The 21,711-nt window shown below is 41.8% G+C and overlaps 1 protein-coding gene across 2 annotated transcripts in view; it reads right to left on the reverse strand.

The window, feature by feature from the left end:
- The window catches only part of ADAMTS12 (ADAM metallopeptidase with thrombospondin type 1 motif 12), a 372,760-nt gene extending 353,712 nt beyond the window's left edge, over positions 1-19,048 (reverse strand). For both annotated transcript variants that reach the window (XM_068535210.1, XM_068535209.1), the window contains exons 1-2: positions 18,633-19,048; positions 3,354-3,715 (exon numbers count right to left, since the gene is read on the reverse strand). In XM_068535210.1, the coding sequence (XP_068391311.1) occupies positions 3,354-3,715; positions 18,633-18,759 (489 nt within the window). In that variant the 5' untranslated portion in view covers positions 18,760-19,048. The remainder of the gene's footprint in view (positions 1-3,353; positions 3,716-18,632) is intronic.
- Positions 19,049-21,711: the final 2,663 nt, after the last annotated feature.

The raw sequence follows: 21,711 nt of genomic DNA on the forward strand, positions 1-21,711 counted from the left end.
CATGTAAGTCTATGAGTTCACATTTGTTTCTTTGTGCTCCTGTGCTTAGCATGAATCTGAAATCTGAATCTGAAAATGGCCACGTGGTGGATCTTGCAGCTCTCTGGGGCCATTAGAAATTGCAAAGCTCCCAGTATTCTATTCCCAAGCCTGGAATAATGTTAAACAGTATGCAATTTCCCTTGGAGAAAACAAGATGGAAGTAGGGAGAAATTGAGGGCAATGGTCCTCAACCCTGGCTGCACGCTAAAATCACCTGGGGTGAGCAGCTACTTTAGAGCAATATTGGCTAGTACTGCTAATTAATACCCACTCACACTAATCCAGTGATTGGCAACACCTAATGCACATCAGAATCTCCTAGAGAGCTTTTAAAAATACTGATGCCTGGGCTCCACCCCCACTGACCAGTCAAATCAGAGCATCTGGAAGATGGGGTTGTGGCATGGGTACTTTTTTAAAGCTCTTTAGGTACTACTACACAGCACAGGGAATAACTATTCAGTAACTTGTAATAACCTATAATGAAAAATAATCTGAAATATATATATATAACTGAATCACTTTGCTGTACACCTGAAATTAACACAGTACTGTAAATCAACTATATTTCAATTAAAAAAAAAAAAAGCTCCTTAGTTGATCTAATGTTCAGCCTGGGTTAAGAATGAGTGCCCTAGTCCAGGCCTTCTCAGACTTTAGGGAGCATCAGAATCTCCTGAAGAGGTCATTAAATCAAAGGTTTCAAATAAAGCAGTTAACAGACACCAAAAGTAGATTTGAGGTTCCCGAGGAGGAGGGGAGATGGGAGGATTGGCGAGTGACTGCTAAGGGGTTTCTTTGGGGGCTAATGAGAATGTTCTAAAATTTATTGTGGTGATGGCTGCACAACCCTGTGAATATATTTAAAGCCACTGGATTGTACACTTTAAGTGGGTAAATTGTATGTATGTGAATTATATCTCAGTAAAGCTGTTAAAACACACTCACATAGGTTTCTGCCCACCCCCAGAGATTCTGATGCACTGGTTCTGAAGTGGAGCCCATGAATTTGCCTTTTTAATGAAATCCCAGGTGATGTTGATTCTGTGAAGTCACAGACCAAACTGCTCTAGGCCACAGAAAGGCAATGGCATTTAAACTGTCTAGGATTTTATGAGCACGATAACGGTTTATGAATGGTTAACGGTTAATGATTATATGTGGGTTCCCCCATCAGTGTTCTCTGGAGCAGTGTGGCTTTTGCATGTTTGTTTCGTGGATCACTTCACTCCTATGTGCCTGTCATTCTAGAACAAGGGCTCTTTCTTCTGTTACCCTAGTCGTAGAGGATCAGGTGACACTGATGCTTCCAGGGTTGTCTCATAGAAATGAAAGCAGAAATTGCAAAGGGAAAATGTGATATGAACCCAGAGGAAACCCAGAGGATTAGGACCATGGAGCCAGGAGATATCCCCTGGTTCAACCAAGCACTGTATGAGACCCTGGGAGAAGAAGAAAAGAATAGGGCATCTTTTTTTAGTTTGTGCCATTTATGAAATGATAAATAGCTACATATGAAAATCTAGATTTACCAAAAAAAGGCAAAGCAAGACTTTCCACTTATCGTACAAAACGATTCATCCCCAGAGGTCCTTCAGAATATTGAACTTTCTTGGTACCTTTAAACTGATGTACAATGTTTTACATTAATTAAGGTGGTTAAGAATGCACCTGCCAATACAGGGGACACAGGTTCGAACCCTGGTCCAGGAAGATCCCACATGCCGTGGAGCAACTAAGCCAATGCGCCACAACTACTGAGCCTGTGCTCTAGAGCCCGCGAGCCACAACTACTGAGCCCACGTGCCACAACTACTGAAGCCCACACGCCTAGAGCCCATGCTCCGCAACGAGAGAAGCCGCCGCAATGAGAAGCCCGTGCACCGCAACGAAGAGTAGCCCCTGCTCGCTGCAACTAGAGAAAGCCCGCACGCAGCAACAAAGACCCAACGCAGCCAAAAATAAACAAACAAATAAATAAATAAATAAATTTATTAAAAAAAAAAACAGCCCAGGTACAGGTGCCAAGGCCGATACCCAAGTCTCTGCCATAACTGTCCCCAGGACTCCGCAGGCTTTCCGCCCGCAGTCAGTCCCTAAGTACCCTTGGTTAGTGCTGGTGCCTGCCTCCTACTCCACCATGACAAAACCTCAACATAAGTCCTAGGCATTGTTCACCATGCAGCTGCCAGTGGGGCTGTCACTGTTGTCACTGCTAGAAGTAAGGGGGAACAAAGGGACCACTTTTTTTTAAGGTTTAAATTTTGAAAAACAAGCTTGGTCATATTTTGAGATGCAGCACAGAACAGTTGAAAGACTCGGGCTCAAATTAACAACAGCACGGTAAAGATATTCAACATCTCCAAGCTGCATCATCTGTTAAAACATAGCTAAGCTGGTGGCGGGGTGGGGGGACATCATAGAGAGGACAATGTGCATAAATCACATAATAAGCCACACATTCCAGTGCCTGGCATATTAGAAATATAAATAATAATAATAGCAGCCAATATTCATTGAGTGTCTATTATTTACTAAATACTCTTCTAAGATTTATATATATATGAATTCATTTAATTCTCACAGTACTCTATTACAGGGGTCAGCAAACTTTTACTGAAAGGCCAGATGGCAAATATCTGGGGCCTCGTGGCCCCATACGGTCCCTATCCTGACCACTCAGCTCTGCTGTTGTAGGTCAAAAGCAGCCGTAGACAATATAAACACATGGGCATATCTGTATTTCAATAAAATTTTATTTATAAAAACAAGAGGTAGTCCAGATTTGGCCTGTGGGCTGTAGTTTGCCAACCCCTGCTCTGTGAGTTGGGTGCTATCATTATCTCCATTTTACAGAGGAGAAAACGGAGGCACAAAGGAATCAACTGACAGCCCAAGGGCCCACATGAAATCTGATTATAAGCTACCCACAGTCAACAATTAGATCATAGCAGCTGCTGCCATCACCATCCCATCTGTAAGCCTCGCACTCAAAAGGGGCTGGCCAGCCGGTCAGTCACCAGCACGCTCAGAGCTGCCTCAGAGGTTGAAGACCCAACTCCAATCCCCTCCTCTTCTTGCCCTGATATTCCGGGTTGAAGTTCTTCCTGGACCCTCAATGTCCTTATTCCCTGTACCACCCAGACTGATTTTAATTTTATGCATTTTCTCCCCAGCCTGTTTGGAACCCCGTACCATGCACATCACAAGTGCTCAATTCCTATGTGTTAAATGCATCTATGAACCCACTGGCAGTGGGTGTGCAGGCCACAACAGTCAGGGACTGAGGGCAGAGAGGTAAGGGGACTCACCAGTCCATGGCAGGCACTGAGGGCTGCAGTCCCAACCCTGGTGCCTTGCTGCAGAACTGTGCCCCTGAGATGGCAGGGGGGACCCGAGGAAGCCTCCATCTTCACATGAGAGAGGTTCCCATATCTCCTCTCCACGATGTAGCTTTTGGAAAGTAATCCCTGATTGACCGTCAAGTTAAAAAACAGGTCCTTCTCCTCATGGGAAATTCTATAGTACACCCGGTCCTCTGGGCCATCCAAATCTCTCTTCCTCCTGCTGCTGGTGACAGGATGGTGCAAGCCATAAGACAGAAAATGCCCGCTCGCGTCGACTCGGACAGGAGCCACCACGTGGTATTCTGGCAGGGCCTTGACAAAATGCTCTGGAAAAAAAGGAGACACAGAATAAGCCTAAGAGATCCCTGCTGAGTCTGTGGCAAGACAAATACACCTTGTTTGGAACTTAGATTTTACCCTGTTGATTGCAAAATCCCACTGTTGAAGTGTAGAGATCGTTTCCACCATACAAACACCATTAATATCAAATTCCCCGAACAACACAAATTTACCCGGGGCTCTCTCTTAGATGACAGGTGGCTGTCTGAGCTGACACCAAGACATAGCTCTGGATGTCAGATGTTTTACTGGAGACAAACTAAGACAAGAATTAATTCATGAGGAATATGGTTAGGAAAGGGGCAAGATCACTATGACAAACAGGAACATTTCAGGTCTAGAGTTCATTAATACAAATCACAGGGCTTCACTGTTTATTATAAGGAGCGTAAATGCCTCTGGAATTTCCAGTTAAGTCACGCTGGAGGAAAAATGCAAAAGCACAGTGAACTCATCATGTACACTCTGACAAACCTTGCACGGTTACAGCACAAGTGTTCTGTAATGTAGCAATGAGTACTTAAAAGAACTAGGGTGTTTCTTTTTTATTTTTATAAAATATACAACATAAAATGGTAAGGGAACGTATTAGGATCAGAGGCATGGGGTCAAAATATGAAAATTGCCACTTTAAAAATGCAAGACACACACACTTCTTCCTTCCTTCCACACACGAGAACACAGACACCTTTCGACTTCCTCAAATTGAAATCCCCACCACTGCCTCTTCATTTTCCTGTTTGAGAATAACAAGGAATCTAACTAGTAAGGAGTAAGCATCAGGCTCTGGATTACAGACTACTTAAAGCAAACCATTAACCACTTATGCAGATAAACTAATCTTTTGCTTCAGGCAAAAAAAAAAAAAAGAGGGAAGGAAGGAAAGAAGAAAACAAAAGGGGAAGGAGAGGGAGAAGGAGAGAGAGAAAGGGGGGAAAAATTCTACTTTTTTCTACTTTTCTATTTCCACCTCCCAGCTGTACCTCTTGCACTTTGTAACTTGTGTTACTTTGTTCAAGTTACCTCCCCAACTACAATGTCTTTCACACTCTCTATCAAAATCTTATGTTTAACATAATCTTATGCTTATTTTTTAAAGTCCCAACTCAAATTCTCCCTCTTCTTTTTCCTAATGTCCTTGCTTAAAGTTCTTTCTCCCTCCCCTGAATCCCCATGTCCTTACTTTCTGTAGCTCCCAGAACAGCCCAATTTTACAAAGCCTTTTGTTTATTATATTATGTATAATAATATGGGACAAAGTGAGAGAGTGGCATGTATATATATACACTACCAGATGTAAAATAGATAGCTAGTGGGAAGCAGCTGCATAACACAGGGAGATCAGCTCGGTGCTTTGTGACCACCTAGAGGGGTGGGATAGGGAGGTTGTGAGGGAGACGCAAGAGGGAGGAGATACAGGGATATATGTATATATACAGATGATTCACTTTGTTGTAAAGCAGAAACTAACACACCATTGTAAAGCAATTATACTCCAATAAAGATGCTAAAAAAAAAACAAGATATAGAATGGCTGAATGGACAGAAAAAGAATACTCATCTGTATGCTGCCTACCATAGACTCACCTCAGACATAAGGACACACAGGCTGATAGTGAATGGATGTAAACTGATGTTTCATGCAAAGGGAAACCAAAGAAAGCTGGTATACTATATTTATATTGGACCAATAGACTTTAAAATAAAGACTCTAATAAAAGACAAAAAGGAGGATTACATGTTAATAGAGGGGTCAGTCCAACATGTGGGGATTAAACAACATGCTACTGAACAACAAATGGATCAACAAAAAATAAATAAAGAGAAATTTTAAAATACCTTGAGACAAATAAAAATGGAAATACAACAAACCAAAAATCTACGGGATGCAGCAAACGCCATTCTAAGAAGGAAGTTTCTAGTAATACAGACCTACCTCAAGAAACAAGAAAAAATCTCAAATAAATAATCTAACTTTGCACCTAAAGAAACTAGAGAAAGAAGAACAAATGAAGCCCAAAGTTAGTAGAAGAAATAAAATAATAAAGATCAGAGAGGAGATAAATGAAATAGACTAAAAAGACAATACAAAGAACAATGAAACTAGGAGCTAGTTCTTTGAAAAGACAAAAATGACAAACATTTTGCTAGACTTGCTAAGAGAAGAGTCAGAGCTCAAATAAATAAAATTAGAAAAGAAAGAGGAGAAATTACAACTGATATCAAGGAAATACAAAGTAACATAAAAGACTATTATAAACAATTTAACAACAACAAATTGCACAACCTAGAAGAAGTGGATACATTCCTAGAAATACACAATCTTCTAAGACTGAATCATGAAGAAATTTTTTAAAATAATGATTGCTTATTTAGAAGGAGGTTGAGTCAGAAAAAAATAAAACTCCCACCAAAAAAAAAAAAAAAAAAAGTCCAGGTGGGTTCTACCGAACATTTAAAGAATTAATAGTTACACTTCTCAAACTATTTAAAAAAACTGAAGAAGAGGGAATGCTCTCAAACTCATTTTACAAATCCAGCCTTACCCTAATACCAATCCTAGACCAACAGACCACACACATTCATACACACACAAACTACATAGATGAACATAAATGCAAAAATCCTAAACAAAATATTAACAAGCTGAATTTAACAATACATTAAAAGGATCATACACCATGATCAAAGGGGATTTATTCCAGCAATGCAAGGATGGTCAACATCTGCAAATCCATCAACATGATACAGCACACTAACAAAATAAAAGATAAAAATCACATGCTTGTATTAATAGATGCAGAAAAAACATCTGACAAAATTCAACATCTGTTTATGATAAAAACTCAACAAAGTGGGTGTAGACTAATCATACCTCAATATAACCTAGGCCATATATGACATACTCAATGGTAAAAAGCTAAAAGTTTTTCTTCTAAGATCAGGAACAAGAAAAGAATGCTCACTCATAGGACTTTCATTTGACATATTTTGGAGTTCCTAGCCAGAACAATTAGGCAGAAAAAATAAGCAAAATTTATCCAAACTGGAAAGGAAGAAGTTAAACTGTCACTATTTGTGGACCACATGATGCTATATATAGAAAATCTAAAGACTCCACCAAGTAAACTATTAGAATTAATAAAAAAGTTTCAGAAAAGTTTAAGGGTACAAAATTGATATACAAAATATGTTGTGTTTTATGCACTAAGAATGAACTATCAGAAATAGAAATTAAGAAAAAAATTTCATTTACAATTGCATCAAAAATAATAATATACCTAAGAATAAATTTAACTAAAGACATGAAAGACCTGTACACAGAAAACTGTAAGACACTGATGGAAGAAAATAGACACAAATAAATGGAAAGATATACCATGCTTATAAACTGGAAGAATTAATATTGTAAAAATGTCTATTAACCAAAGTAATCTACAGTTTCAATGAAATTCCCATCAAAATTCCAAGGGAATTTTTCACAGAAAGAAAAAAAAAAAACAATCCTAAAATTTGTATGGAACCACAAAAGATCTCAAATAGACAAAGCAATCTGGAAAAAGAAGGACAAAGCTGAAGCCATTACATTCTCAGGTTTCAAAGTATATTACAAAGTTAAAGTAATAAAAAAGTATGGCATTGGCATAAAAACAGACACATGGATCAGTGGAACAGAATAGAGGACCCCAAAATGAACCCATGCATATACACCCAATTAATTTACAACAAAGAGGAAAGAATATACAATAGGGAAAGGACAGTCTTCAATAATTGTGTTGGGAAAACTGGAGAGCCCCATGCAAAAAAAATGAAAATGGACCACTATCTTACACCATATGCAAAAATTAACTCAAAATGGATTAAAGACTTTAATTTAAAACCAAAAATTGTAAAACTCCTAGAAGAAAATTTGGCAGTAAGCTCCTTGACATCTCACTTGGCAATATTTCTTTGGATCTGACACCAAAGATAATGACAAAGAAAGTAAAAATAAACAAATGGGACTACATCAAACTAAAAATCTCTGCACAGCAAAGGAAACCATCAACAAAATAAGAAGGTAACCTAATGAATGGGAGAAGCTATTTGAAAATTATATATCCAATAGTGGTTAATTATCCAAAATATATAAGAACTCATACAAATATGAGCTCAATAACAAATAAACTATCTGATTTTAAAATGGACAGATGATCTGAATAGACATCTTCCCACAGAAGACACACTGATGACCAACAGGCACATGAAAAGATGTTCAGCGTCACTAATCATCATGAAATGCATATCAAAGTCACAATGATATACCACCTCACACCTGGTCAGAATGGCGTTTATCAAAAGAACAAGAAGTAACAAGTGTTGGTGAGGTTGTAGAGAAAAAGGAACACTTGTACACTGTTAGAGGGGATGTAAATTGATACAGCAACTAGGGAAAACAAAAAATTAAAAGTAGAAATACCATATGATCCAGCATTTCCACTTCTGGTCATTTATCTGAAGAAAACAAAAGCTCTAATCAAAAAGATATATGCACCTTATGTTCATTGTGGCATTATTTACAATAGCCAAGATATGAAAAAAAAAATACTGTGTCAATCAGTAGATAAATGGATACAAAAGATATGGCATATATATATACACACACACACACACACAAAAGAATACTACTTAGCATTAAAAAAGAATATAATCTTGCCATTTGAGACACTAATGGACCTTGAGGATATTATGCTCAGTGAAATAAGCCAGACAGATAAAGGCAAATACTGTATGATTTCACTTATATGTGGAATCTAAATGACACAACAACTGAAAAAACAGACATAAAACTGAATTCATAGATCTACTGAACAGATCGGTGGTTGCCGGATGGGAGGAGACTTGTGGGGTTGGGCAAAATGGGTGAAGGGGATCTAGAGCTGTAAACTTCTCATTACAAAATAAATATGTCATAGGGACGTAATGTACACTATGGTTACTACAGTTAATAATACTCTATTGCAAATTTAAATGTTGCTCTCATTATAAGAAAAACAATCTTTAACATTTTATGGTGACAAATGTTAACTAAACATTGTGGTGATAATTTTCACTTTATACAAATATTGAATCATTATGTTGTACACCTGAGTGGAATGTCATATATCAATTATACCTCGATTAAAAAAAAATTTGCATAAAGTGGTGCCATACTCTATCTAGTGTCTTGGTGAGGTGATAAAAGAGAAACAGACATGTGAAGTGCGTAATCACTAAAAGCCCTATCTTTTAAGGAAGCCTATTTGCTCTAAAATACTGGGGGTGGAGGTGGGAGTGAGGGGGGATTATAGATGAAACAAAACTGGCCATAATTTGTAATTATTGAAGTATTGGGTAATGGGAGTTTATTATATTATTTTCTTTAGTGTACATTTGAAAATTTCTGTGATGAAAAGTTAAAAATAAATAAAGGCTTGTTTTGTTAACATAAAAAAAATGTGGGGGAAAACCACATGCCTAGGAATCAATGAAGCACAATATTTGTGATCACGTCTTGCTTCTGGTTGACACTGGGCCTGCAATCAGAGGACAGACCAAGTTCTCGCTCTGCCACTCACCAGCAGTGGGACCTTGGGCTCATCACCTAACTTCTTAGCTTCTTCAAGTATAAAATGGAGATAATATCAGTTCTGTCTACCTTACACGGCTGTTTGGAGGAGCTAATGAAACAATGAGAGTGAGAGGGCTTTGCAAACTATGGTGCCAAATAAATGTACACGTTTAAAGGAAGAGGATTCCAAGTCTATAAGGCCTCTGAAGGCAGGTTCTAGGCGTGATTCACCTCTGTATCCTCCACCAGGTCTAGCTGCATCATTCATACAGTAGATGTAAAGATGACCATTTGTTGTTCCTATGGCTGCCTTGCATCTGAACGTCTTTACCACATTTGGGGAGTTCCTTATCATGAGTCTTGGGAACGGAGCCCACCTCCCAGGAGAGAAGATGCAAGTGCAGGAAGCATGTCCCTCACCAGTCTAGCAGCTCTGGAGCACCCCGTACACTCACGCTTCATTCATCAGAGGCACTGCCTAGACTTTGAATCCAGAAGCAGTGATACCAAGAAGCAGGGATTATGGTAGCGGCCCCGAGACGAAGGAGGAGCTGGGGCTCGCAAGCAGCACCCAGCATCCAGACCCAATGGATGAGCATCACAAGGTGAAGTGTCTAGGACACGGCAGAGGCAGTGGCAGCAAAGGCAGCCATATTCTGACCTTTGTTCCTCCTGCAAAGCATCCACACTTGGCTCTCAGCTCTCCCGGCATTTCTTCGAGCAATCCAGGATTGCTTTAATAAATTCTTCTTCTGGGCTTCCCTGGTGGCACAGTGGTTAAGAATCCGCCTGCCAATGCAGGGGACACGGGTTCAAGCCCTGGTCTGGGAAGATCCCACAGGCCGTGGAGCAACTAAGCCCATGCGCCACAACTACTGAGCCTGCGCTCTAGAGCCCGTGAGCCACAACTACTGAGCCTGCGTGCCACAACTACTGAGGCCCGCACACCTAGAGCCCATGCTCCGCAACAAGAGAAGCCACCGCAATGAGAAGCCCGCATGCTGCAACAAAGAGTAGCCCCCGCTCGCCACAACTAGAGAAAGCCCGCGTGCGGTAACGAAGACCCAACTCAGCCAAAAATAAATTAATTAATTAAATAAATTTTAAAAAATAAAAATAAAATAAATTCTTCTGCTAAAATCTAAAATAGTAATAATAATAATAATATTGTCATATCTTTGTATGGTGACAGATGGTAACTAGACTTACCAGTGATCATTTTGAAACGTATAGAAATATTAAATCACTATGTTGTGTACCTGGAACTAACAGAGTGCTGTAGGTCAATTATACTTCAATAAAAGAAAGAAAGAGGGAAATATGAGACAGAGCACAGTTTTCACTCTTAGGTACTAACCAATAGTCTCAATTTTTAAGAGACTATTAAAAGTCCAGACCCTTGTTTCTGACTGCAGCAACTAAGAGCAACAGAGCACAAAGCAACATGAACAAACCTTAAAAACAATGCTCAGTGAAAAATAAGAAACAAAACAAGTTAATACAGAGCCATTTACATTCATGGAAATTACACGCGGAAACAATAACACAGAGTTTGCCAGAACATACGTGAACAAAAAAATACACATGGAACCCATTAAAATGGTTTTCTATGCAGAGGAATGGGAGTGGAGAATGGGGACCAAAATGCATAAATAAACAAAACAAGAAAGGTGTTTTGCACAAATTAATAATGCTAATGTACCACGCACTAGGAGTCAAATTGACTCAGGCCTCTGTACTGCCTGCTCCCCAAGGAATATCTGGACCTCGTTGGTATCAGAGCTTCACTGCCCTTCAGAGTTCAGACCTCAGGGGGGAATGGGCAGGTTGGCTGAGGTTGGATGTAGTCAGTTTCTCTAGTATTTCCCTCATGTTGTTCTTTTCTTCTATGACTTACAGTGATGTCTCTGGCTCTTCCAGGGTTGGAGCAGTGGGGAGCAGTAAGGGGCAGAAAAAGTCTTATTCAACTGAATACAGCCATTATCCTGCAATGGTACCCCCTGTACGTGGTCCTGTCCTGATGGTGACTCCTCTCAAGAGAAGCTTTTATGACCCTTATAGCAGGGGTCCCCAACCCCCGGGCCACGGACCGGTGCTGGTCCGCGGCCCGTTAGGAACCAGGCCGCACAGCAGGAGGTGAGCGGGGGGGCCAGCGAGCAAAGGTTCATTGCCCGCTCCCCATCATTCCCCATTGCTCGCATTAACTCCTGAACTATCCCCCCTGAACTATCCCCCCCATCACTCGCATTACACCTTGAACAAACACCCCCCAACCCGTCCATGGAAACATCGTCTTCCACGAAACCGGTCGCTGGTGCCAAAAAGGTTGGGGACCGCTGCCTTATAGGACCTGTCTCTGAAGATACATCTCAAAGAATTAAACATGATTTAAATATAAAATGAAAGACTAACTTGCCTAAACCCCAGCACCTACTGCCCAAAGAATAAAAGAGCAAATACATATACAGCTTTTGACCCAGTTACTTTTGATCTAATGTGCTTTTAAGAGAGCCAGCATAAGCTGGCTGTATTCATATAATAATTATAGTAACCATTTAATGAACACTTGCTACAATACTCCTCATTTAATACACACAACGACTCTGTGACACAGATTCAGTTACTATCCCCATTTCATAGAAAAAGAAACAGAATGTAAGAGAGGTCACAGAGCCAACATGCAATGTTACTTGGATTAAAATCTTGTGCTTCCTATTTCAAAATCATGTTCTTGGCCACTGCATTTTGTGTACATAAGCAGTTGCACTTGGCAGCGGGGATAGCAGAGGAGAGGTAATAGCACTGCCCCTGGGGATGATGATCTGACAAGAAAAGAACTGCATGACTTCTTTAAGAGGCCTCAAGTCACTCAGCAATAAATGGAGAAAATAACTGCCTCTTTATCGGGTGAAGTAATGGGAGATAAGACCAGTTTCACCACTTGATTTTACTGCAAAGGAAGCGGCTAAGCCACATCTGCCAATAGGTGTGGATGGAAACAGGAGGCCACTTACAGAGTGTGGCTTCCGTGGGTGGCCCAGCTGCACCTGCCTCATCTACACAATGGGCATAACAATAATAGTATTCCCCTCCTACGGTGGTTGTGAGAATTCAATGTAGTAATATATGTAATAGATTTGGAACAGTGCTTGACAGATAACACTCACTCTCTAAACACTAACTACTTATTCTTGGTATTAAAGATAGAAAATTGGGGGAGTTCCCTGGCAGTCCAGGGGTTAGGACTCTGCACTCTCACTGTCAAGGGTTCAATCCCTGGTCGGGGAACTAAGATTCCCGCAAGCCGCGAGGTACAACCAAAAATATATATAAATAAAGATAGAAACTTGGCTATTAGGGATCTCTGTGGCCTTAAATACATGTAAGCTCCAGGCGATGGGGAGAGGCTTGCACTCATCTTGGATTTCTCTCAGTAGGTGTTTAGTTTGGAAGATTAGCTAGCTATCATCCTGGCCAATAGAAAGCAGAGCTCAGAGGGGATATGACAGGGATGGAGAAATAAGATGTCAGGAAATAATAATAACTCCTAAATTTTACCATTTCTATGGTCAAACATGGCATTTAGAGTATACCAACTTGGTCTTGGTCATCCTCACAATTATCTGGGATATTATTAACAAGTGTCCCTTGTCTTAGCCTTCATCCCCACCTCTGTAAAAAGACAATAAAGAGGAGTGAGGATTCCTGCTGCGGCAATCTGACCCTAGAGCCCACCCTCCAAACCTCTGCTCTCACTACTTCTCAAGGGTCAACCACCGAGAGCCGGACATCAAGGTAGGGTGTCAACAAGGCTGGGGCCATTGTGGCTCACAGGCTCAGTAGTTGTGGCTCGTGGGCTCAGTAGTTGTGGCTCGTGGGCTCTAGAGCACAGGCTCAGTAGTTGTGGTGCACAGGCTTAGTTGCTCCGCGGCATGTGGGATCTTCCCGGACCAGGGCTCGAACCCGTGTCCCCTGCATTGGCAGGCGGATTCTTAACCAGTGCGCCACCAGGGAAGCCCTGTGAAGGCTCTTCTTACATTAAGATCTGAAATCATTTCCTCCTTGCAGAAGTTATTTTTTGCAAATGGCATAAATACATGATTATGACATTGGTCTTGAAACGCACTGCAGCGCTCCCTCGGTTCCGCCCAAGTCCACGCAGCCTGGAGCATGTCTCTAACATGGGATGAAGTGCCGGCCCTCTCAACTTCATGGAGCTGTCAGCAGCAAAAGAGATCATGGAAGTGACTGGTGACTTGTAAGCAGTACAGGGCAAAACGAACCTGAGGGGATATCGTCAGCTACAGAAGAGAGGCCATGTGTTGTGTGCAAGATTAATACTTCCTATTGTTCTGATACTTGGTTGGGAGCCTTGTGGAGGTCATCACACAACTGTGTATGTCACCACTGAGCAATGTGGAAGGAATAGTGGGCAGAGATTGCCCAATCTACCTGTTTCTAGTCCCAGAAAGGATTGGATTTATTTCCATGGTCCTTCCTAGATCTAAAATCCCGACTCTGCCTGCCCCTTAGAACTAGAAAGAACCTTAATAGTCATCGAGGTTCTGAGTCAGCCTCCTACTGCAGGACCCTGTGTGACTCCCTTGACGCCACTGCTGGAACGGCAGTTAGTAGGTGCTCAGTAAATGCATGTTGACTGATGGACCAGTTGGGCCTCTCATTCCTCATCTGCAAAAATAAGGAGGATGGCAGACATGACATCTGAAGTAATTTGAAAGTTTAAATGGTCAGAATTTGGGTGCAATTCAAAAATGTTATCAGAGTGGAAATGGAATTCTAGGGAGATTGCTTAATTATGAAGCAGCAAGCAGGTCATGTGGAGGCAAAGCTCTGGTCATCCTATTCCCTGGAAGCCTTAAGGATTTCCTTCTCAATGCAAATCAAAACTACAATGAGGTACAACCTCACGCTGGTCAGAATGGCCATCATTAAAAAGTGTACAAATAACAAATCCTGGAGAGGGTATGGAGAAAAAGGGAACCCTCCTACACTGTTGGTGGGAATGTAAATTGGTGCAGCCACTATGGAAAACAGTATGGAAGTTCCTCAAAAAACTAAAAATAGAGTTGCCATATGATCCAGCAATGCCACTCTTGGGCATATATCCAGATGAAACTCTAATTTGAAAAGATACATGCACCCCTATATTCATAGCAGCACTATTCACAATAGCCAAGACATGGAAACAACCTAAATGTCCATCAACAGTTGAATGGATAAAGAAGATGTGTTACATATATACAATGGAATATTACTTAGCCATCAAAAAGAATGAAATAATGCCATTTGCAGCAATATGGATGGACCTAGAGATTATCACACTAAGTAAAGTAAGTCAGAAAGACAAAGACAAGTACCATATGATATCACTTATATGTGGCATCTAAAATATGACACAAATGAACTTATCTACAAAACAGACATGGACTCACAGCCATAGAGCATAGACTTGTTGTTGCCAAAGGGTTGGGGGAGGGATGGATTGGGAGTTTGGGATTAGCAGATGCAAACTATTATGTAGAGAATGGATAAACAACAAGGTCCTACTGTATAGCACAGGGAACTGTATTCAGTATCCTGCCATAAACCATAATGGAAAAGAATATGAAAAAGAATGTATATATATGTATAACTGAGTGACTTTGCTGTACAGCAGAAATTAACACAACATTGCAAATCAACTATACTTCAATAAAATTAAATTTAAAAAAAAGAATTTCCTTCTCTAACTAGCTTGCCCTCATTCTCATTCTCATTCTCTCACTTCTCTCCCTCTCTCTCTCTTAGTTCTACATGGAAATCTGCTCAGAAATTTCTCTTTTGCACCAAATGGGGATTACTTGTAAATCCACTGGTGAGTTGATTGAGAACAAATATTTTGGTGAAAAGACTTTTAAAAATCTGAATTTTTTTCTGGTTTAATTTTATTTATTTATTTATTTATTTGAAGTTATTACAAAATAATGGCTATATTTCCCTATGCTGTACAATATGCTCTTGTAGCTTATTTATTTTATACATAGTAATTTGTATCTCTTAACCCGCTACCCCTATCTTAACCCTACCCCTTCTCTCCCCCACTGGTAACCGCTAGTCCATTCTCTATATTTGTGAGTCTATTTCTGTTTTGTTATGTTCATTCGTTTTATTTTTTAGATCCCACATACAAGTGATATCATATAATACCTGTCTTTCTCTGACTTATTTCACTAAGCATAATACCCTCTAGGTCCATCCACATTGTTGCAAATGGCAGAATTTCATTCGTTTTTATGGCTGAGTAGTATATATATACCACACCTTTATCCATTCACCTGTTGATGGACACTTAGGTTGCTTCCATACCTTGGCTGTTGTAAATAGCGCTGCTATGAACACTGGTGTGCATGTATCTTTTGAATTAGTGTTTTCATTTTCTTCCAATATTTTCCCAGCAGCGGAATTCCTGGATCATATGGTAGTTCTATTTTTAGCTTTTTGAGGAACCTCCACACTGTTTTCCATAGTAGCTGTACAAATTTACATTACCACTAACAGTGTACAAAGGTTCCCTTTTCTCCACATCCTCACCAGCATTTATTACTTGTTGACTTTTTGATGATTGCCATTCTGAAAGGTGTGAGGTGATATCTCATCGTGGTTTTGATTTGCATTTCTCTGATGATTATTGATGTTGAGCATCTTTTCATGTGCCTGTTGCTCATCTATATACCTTCTTTGGAAAAATGTATATTCAGGTCTTCCGCCCATTTTTTGATTGGGTTGTTTGGGTTTTTTGATATTGAGTTTTGTTTTTTGTTTTTTGTTTTTTTTTTTATAAATCACATTAGGATTCTTTTTTTAATTATTTATTTATTTATTTATTTATGGCTGTGTTGGGTCTTCGTTTCTGCGCGAGGGCTTTCTCTAGTTGCGGCAAGCGGGGGCCACTCTTCATCGCAGTGCGCGGGCCTCTCACTATCACGGCCTCTCTTGTTGCGGAGCACAGACTCCAGACGCGCAGGCTCAGCAATTGTGGCTCACGGGCCTAGTCGCTCTGCGGCATGTGGGATCCTCCCAGACCAGGGCTCGAACCCGTGTCCCCTGCATTGGCAGGCAGATTCTCAACCACTGCGCCACCAGGGAAGCCCCTGATATTGAGTTTTATACATATATATATGTGTATATATATATATATATATATATTTTTTTTTTTTTGGATCTTAACCCCTTATTGGTTATATCATTTACAAATACTTTCTCCCATTCAGTCGGTTGTCTTTTCATTTTGTTGATGGTTTCCTTTGCTGTGCCAAAGCTTTTAAGTTTAATCAGGTCCCATTTATTTACTTCTGCTTTTGTTTCTTTTGCTTTAGGAGACAGATCCAAAAAAATATTTCTACGTCTTATGTCAAAGAGTGTTCTGCCTATGTTCTCTTCTAGGATTTCAATGGTTTCAGGTCTTACATTTAGGTCTTTAATTAAAATCTGAAAAATTTTTTGGAAATTATTTTTTAAATCTATATATCTGTGCATCACTAAAAAGCTCAGAGTACTGTACAGCTATTTTTCGGTATCAACTCCTCTCAGCCCATAACCCTAAAGGTGACTGGGGAAGACAACCATCTCTCACTTTCTAGAGAGGAGAAGGCAAGTCCCAGTGGTGTCTGTTCCACACTAAGCTGAATTCGCTTACAAAGATGTGGAGCAAGGAGAGCTGAAAACCAACCCAGGAGAATGCGTGTCTTTGAACCAAATCATCTCCAAATGCCCTGGGAAGTGCTTGCAGGCTTTGTTTGTGCTGCCAGCAAAAGAGAGACTTTTCACAAAAGGGCTGTTTTTCAAAGAACAACAAATGCTATTTTAAACTTGGGGGTGGGAGATCGTATCTGGACCGTTTACACAAGCGAGTGCTGGCTGACTGACATCTCACCCCAGTGTTTGCCCGTTCCGGCTTCCCAGGAAAGCAAACGGACCTGCTTCTGATGGCTCTGGAAGTGAGCAACAAATGAGGTCTCCAGCAGTATTTGAACTTTGCAACGTAGGCAGAAACCCTCAACAAGGTCAGGCTGGTGATGTTTGCCACCCAAGTGGTCTTGGGCATTAAAGGGGGTCAGGAAGCTATGGAAGCTTCCCGAGACTTGAGCGCTGTCAGCAGACACAGGACTTAACGGATGCTAACCCCATGCTGTCTCTGTGTGTGTGTGTGTGTGTGTGTGTGTGTGTGTGTGTGTGTGTGTGTGTGTTGTCCCTATTATTGTTCTAGGACAATGCTGCTTGACTGTAAGAAGCCAACCTCTGGAGTCTGGCTACCTGGGTTTAAAACCTCACGCCACCATAGCTAAGCCCATAAACTTCCCAAGCTTCAGCTTCTATGGGTGTAAAGCAGGGATGGTAACAGTGGTCCCTGCACCCCAGGCAACTGTTGTCAGTGGTCAAGAGGCTGACACACCAGAGCGCCTTAGCGGTCCTGGCACATGGGACACGGTCCAGCCACGCAGGTCATTGCTGCTGCCATGACTGCTTCCCCTCAGAAGTCCAACGAACTCCCCACCAAACAGGAAAGTGTGTCTGACCCTTGCAAGTCCAATAAAAAAAACAGAGGCAACAATACTATCCTGCTCAGGGTGTTAGGCTTTAAAAATATATAATAATAACAACAACAATAATAATAATAACAAATTTTCCATCACAACTCCTCCAGTGCTTTCTATAGCATGAAATTCTGAAAGAGAAGCAGCCAGCTGTGACCAGCAAGACAGGACAGGGAAAGGTGCGCCCCTATGGTAGGAAATTTTCTCTAAAAGGTCTGTTATTTTTACAACACAGCCCTAAATCTTTCCAGGAAAACACAGTCAAGCTCACTCAGCAGGGGGGTGGAATCACATTTCCCCTTACCTCACCAAAAGTTTCAAACTAACTAAAAACATGGCAGTGACTGCCAGTGGCCGGTTGGAACTTTTTAAAAAAAAAAATCATTCTCCGTTTTCAGAATCTGAAAAATAGGGATTGAAACAGTGCAGCATTCAGAAGAGACAAAAGAGACAGTTGGGGGGTGGTTCCTAGCTACCTCTAGAGTCTTCACTGCAGCATCCTTAGTGTAAAAGAGATGTGGATCCTCGCCTTTCGGTAAAAAGTAAGGAATCTACACCTTAAGCACTGAAATGCAAGATGCTCCCAGCCCAGATTTCCTCGCAACTCAGCCAAACGGCTTTGCGGAGTTCAGCCGAGTGGGGGAAGGGAAAAGAGAGCAAGCAACTTTGCACGCGTCTTACCCCTGAGGTTTTCAAAGGAAATAAAGAAAAGCCACTAACCTTGCCTCCTGTCCGGGAAGAGCACAGGGCCCGGCTGAGGTTGTCTCCCATAGCAAAGGGCCCCCAAGTTCAGGAGCTGAGCCACCACGGAGAGCTTTGCAAGCCAGCTCCTCTGTGCACATGGCATGATTCAGTTGTTGCGGAGAGAAAAGTCAACAAGGTTTAGCTCAAGAAATCAAGTCCTCGCCTGTGGCCGAGCAAGAAGATGCAGGGGTGCATGGTCCCGGAGTGGGGAGGGGGAAGCTGCAAGGTTGCCCACGATCTCCCTTTGCTCTTTTAAGCAGAAAGGGGCTAGTTACCTTTCCGTCCCCTCCCTCCTCCCGAAAGCGGAGTGATTCAGCTGACAGCGTCTGCTTTCCGTGGGGTGCGGAATGGGTCAGAGCGGGAGGGCGCAGCCCACCCCCGATCCCCACCCCTCTGCCTTGGGCGCCAGGCCTCCTCGCAGACAGCTCCGCGCATCTTGCTCCGGGACTCCCACCCCCGCGCTCTGCCAGCCCCGCCCAGAGCCCGGCCAAGCCGGCCAAATAGGGGAGCCCCGGGGAGAGTCACCCTGGGTGGGACTCCGAGTGAGAGGCCCCCCCAGGCCAGCCCCTCATACAGGCGGAAAATGTTGAGCGCAGGAATGGGGCAGAGAGGACCCCACTCCCTGACCCTCCTCAGCTCAGTGCTGCCCCCTTTCCGGCCTTTCCCAGTTCCCGAACTTTTCCTACCATTGCTCTACCAAGACTCCTCAGCCGGTCTCTGCGATTCTCTTCCAGGCCCGGCTAGGGCTTCCATTTGAGAAAGTAACATGCAATTTTTCTCTTTGCCAAGTCACACAAAGGGAAATGGTCTGTTCAAATGCTAGTTCAACCCTGGACAAGTCCCTTCATCTGTACCATGAGGCTATGCATAGGACCAAACAACCATGAGCCACTCTGAGTCTGCAGGTCTCTCTAGGGCTTTTCTAATTTCCTAAGCCTACCTCCACTCACCCAAAAGGAAACCAGGAGAGCAGAGGAAGTAAGTCAGCCCAAGAAGGTGTCAAGGTATTTCTCCAGTTCACCTGCACAGGCTGCCCTTGGAAGGGGAAACCATTCAGAGGCTCAAGCTTTACATCAATGAGCGAATGCTGCAAGCTAGGGTGCTTGCCAGGCATCCTGAGAATTTCCTGGGATAATCCAACCAAGGTGTTCACCTCTGGGCTGAAACAGCCCTCCTTATTCCATTCAGGAGGAATTTGGCCCCATATTGGTTCTCCATGGCTTCCAGCCAACCATATGTGCGCAGTGAGAGGAGGACGGCAGGGTACCAACTCATCCAACCTTGCCCAGGGCCAGTGCAGCCAAGTTAAACAGTGATCCAAGTGCAAGGTGGTACTCACAAGCCTGGGGCGGGTAGTTTGATGGACTTCAGACTGGATACATACACACCACGACATTTCAGGGGGTAGGTATAAGACTCCTGTTATTGCCATTACAAATTCCCAAAAGTTTGGTGACTCAAAACAACACAAATTTAGTATCTTACAGTTCTGGTGGTCAGAAGTCTGAGATGGGTCTCACTAGGCTAAACCAAGGCATTAGCCCAGCTGCATTCCTTTCTGGAGGCTCTTTCCTTGCCTCTTCCAGGTTCTAGACGTTGCTCACATTCCTTGGCTCATGGCCCTCTTCCCCTATTTTCAAAGCCAGTAAGGGCCAGTTGGGTCTCTTAAGTCACATCATCCTGACACTATCTCTTTTTCTTCCCTTTTTCATTTATAAGGACCCTTGTGATTACGTTAGATCCACCCAGATTATCCAGCTTAATCTTTTTATCTTATAGTCAGCTGATTAGCAACCTTAATTCCATCTGCAACCTTATCCTCTTTGCCATACATTACAGGTTATGTTGTGCTGTCATAGGCCAGTCATAGAACTGCTCTGAGCCTCTTGTCCTGTTACATAAATATTGGCAAGAAGAGCATAGCTTGAGTCCAAAGGAAATACAGAGAAGACAGGCATGTCTAGTGAAATGTCATGAAGACCCAACAGAAGGGCAGTTGCAAAGGCATTGAAGAACCACTTTGGGCTAGAACTCTTTGTTTCTTTCCCTTTTCTCCTCTTCCCCTCCCCCTTGCCCTTCTCCTCCTCCTCTTCTTCCTCCTTCTGTTTCTTCTTTTTTTTTTTTTTAATTGGAGTATAGTTGCTTTACAATGCTGTGTTAGTTTCTGCTGTACAATGAAGTGAATCAGTTCTTCTTCTTCTCCTTTTAACAGCAAGCAGGGTCTCACCTGAAGGGTGAGAAAGGGAGTTTTCTACTGGCATTTAGTGAGTAAAGGCCGGAGATACTGCTAAACAGCCTACAATGCATGGCACTTCTCTCCACAGCAAAGAATATGCCAATAGTGCCGAGGTTCAGATACCTTTTTCTAGATACATGTATGCTAGTCAGAGCTAGGCTTCTGATACTCAGTTCTTTTATACTTTTTGCCATTGAAAGGACATTCTTTTTTTTTTTCTTAATTGAAGTCTAGTTGATTTACAATGTTGTGTTTGCTTCAAGTGTACAGCAGAGTGATTCAGTTATACATATATATATATATATCTATTCTTTTTCAGGGTCTTTTCTCTGCTTTTTTTTCCCCAAGTACTGTGGAAGAGACTCACATAATTGCACCTACTGGTGCAACTACCAATTCATGTCTCCAATTTCAGCAAGTTTTCAACATGGCTCAGCACATATATTCATCCTATTATTCCAAGACTGAGTTCCTCTTACTCTCTCCAGAATTTATAAAATTTCTCCAAAGCCTGGTGTTACCTCGGGGTAGAGGGAAGAATTAATCCTCCTCAACTTTTCCTCTGCTCAATGGGAAAAGAAAACAAATCCTTTTGGTGACCGAGGTTGGTAGCAATAAAAAAGCCAACTGCCTTTCCTGATATGTCCTCTATAGAGAGCACAGCTTTGAAGCAGTGCATAGTCTCCAAAATATCCCATGGCTGATGCAAATATGCTACCATTGAAGAAAAACTACAAACACATGTAAAATCTAACTGTTAAATAAGAGGTAGGAACAACAAACATTTACCACATGCTAACTATTTACTGGGCATTGCCC

The sequence above is a fragment of the Eschrichtius robustus genome, chromosome 2 (assembly GCF_028021215.1).
Source record: "Eschrichtius robustus isolate mEscRob2 chromosome 2, mEscRob2.pri, whole genome shotgun sequence".
NCBI lineage: Eukaryota > Metazoa > Chordata > Mammalia > Artiodactyla > Eschrichtiidae > Eschrichtius > Eschrichtius robustus.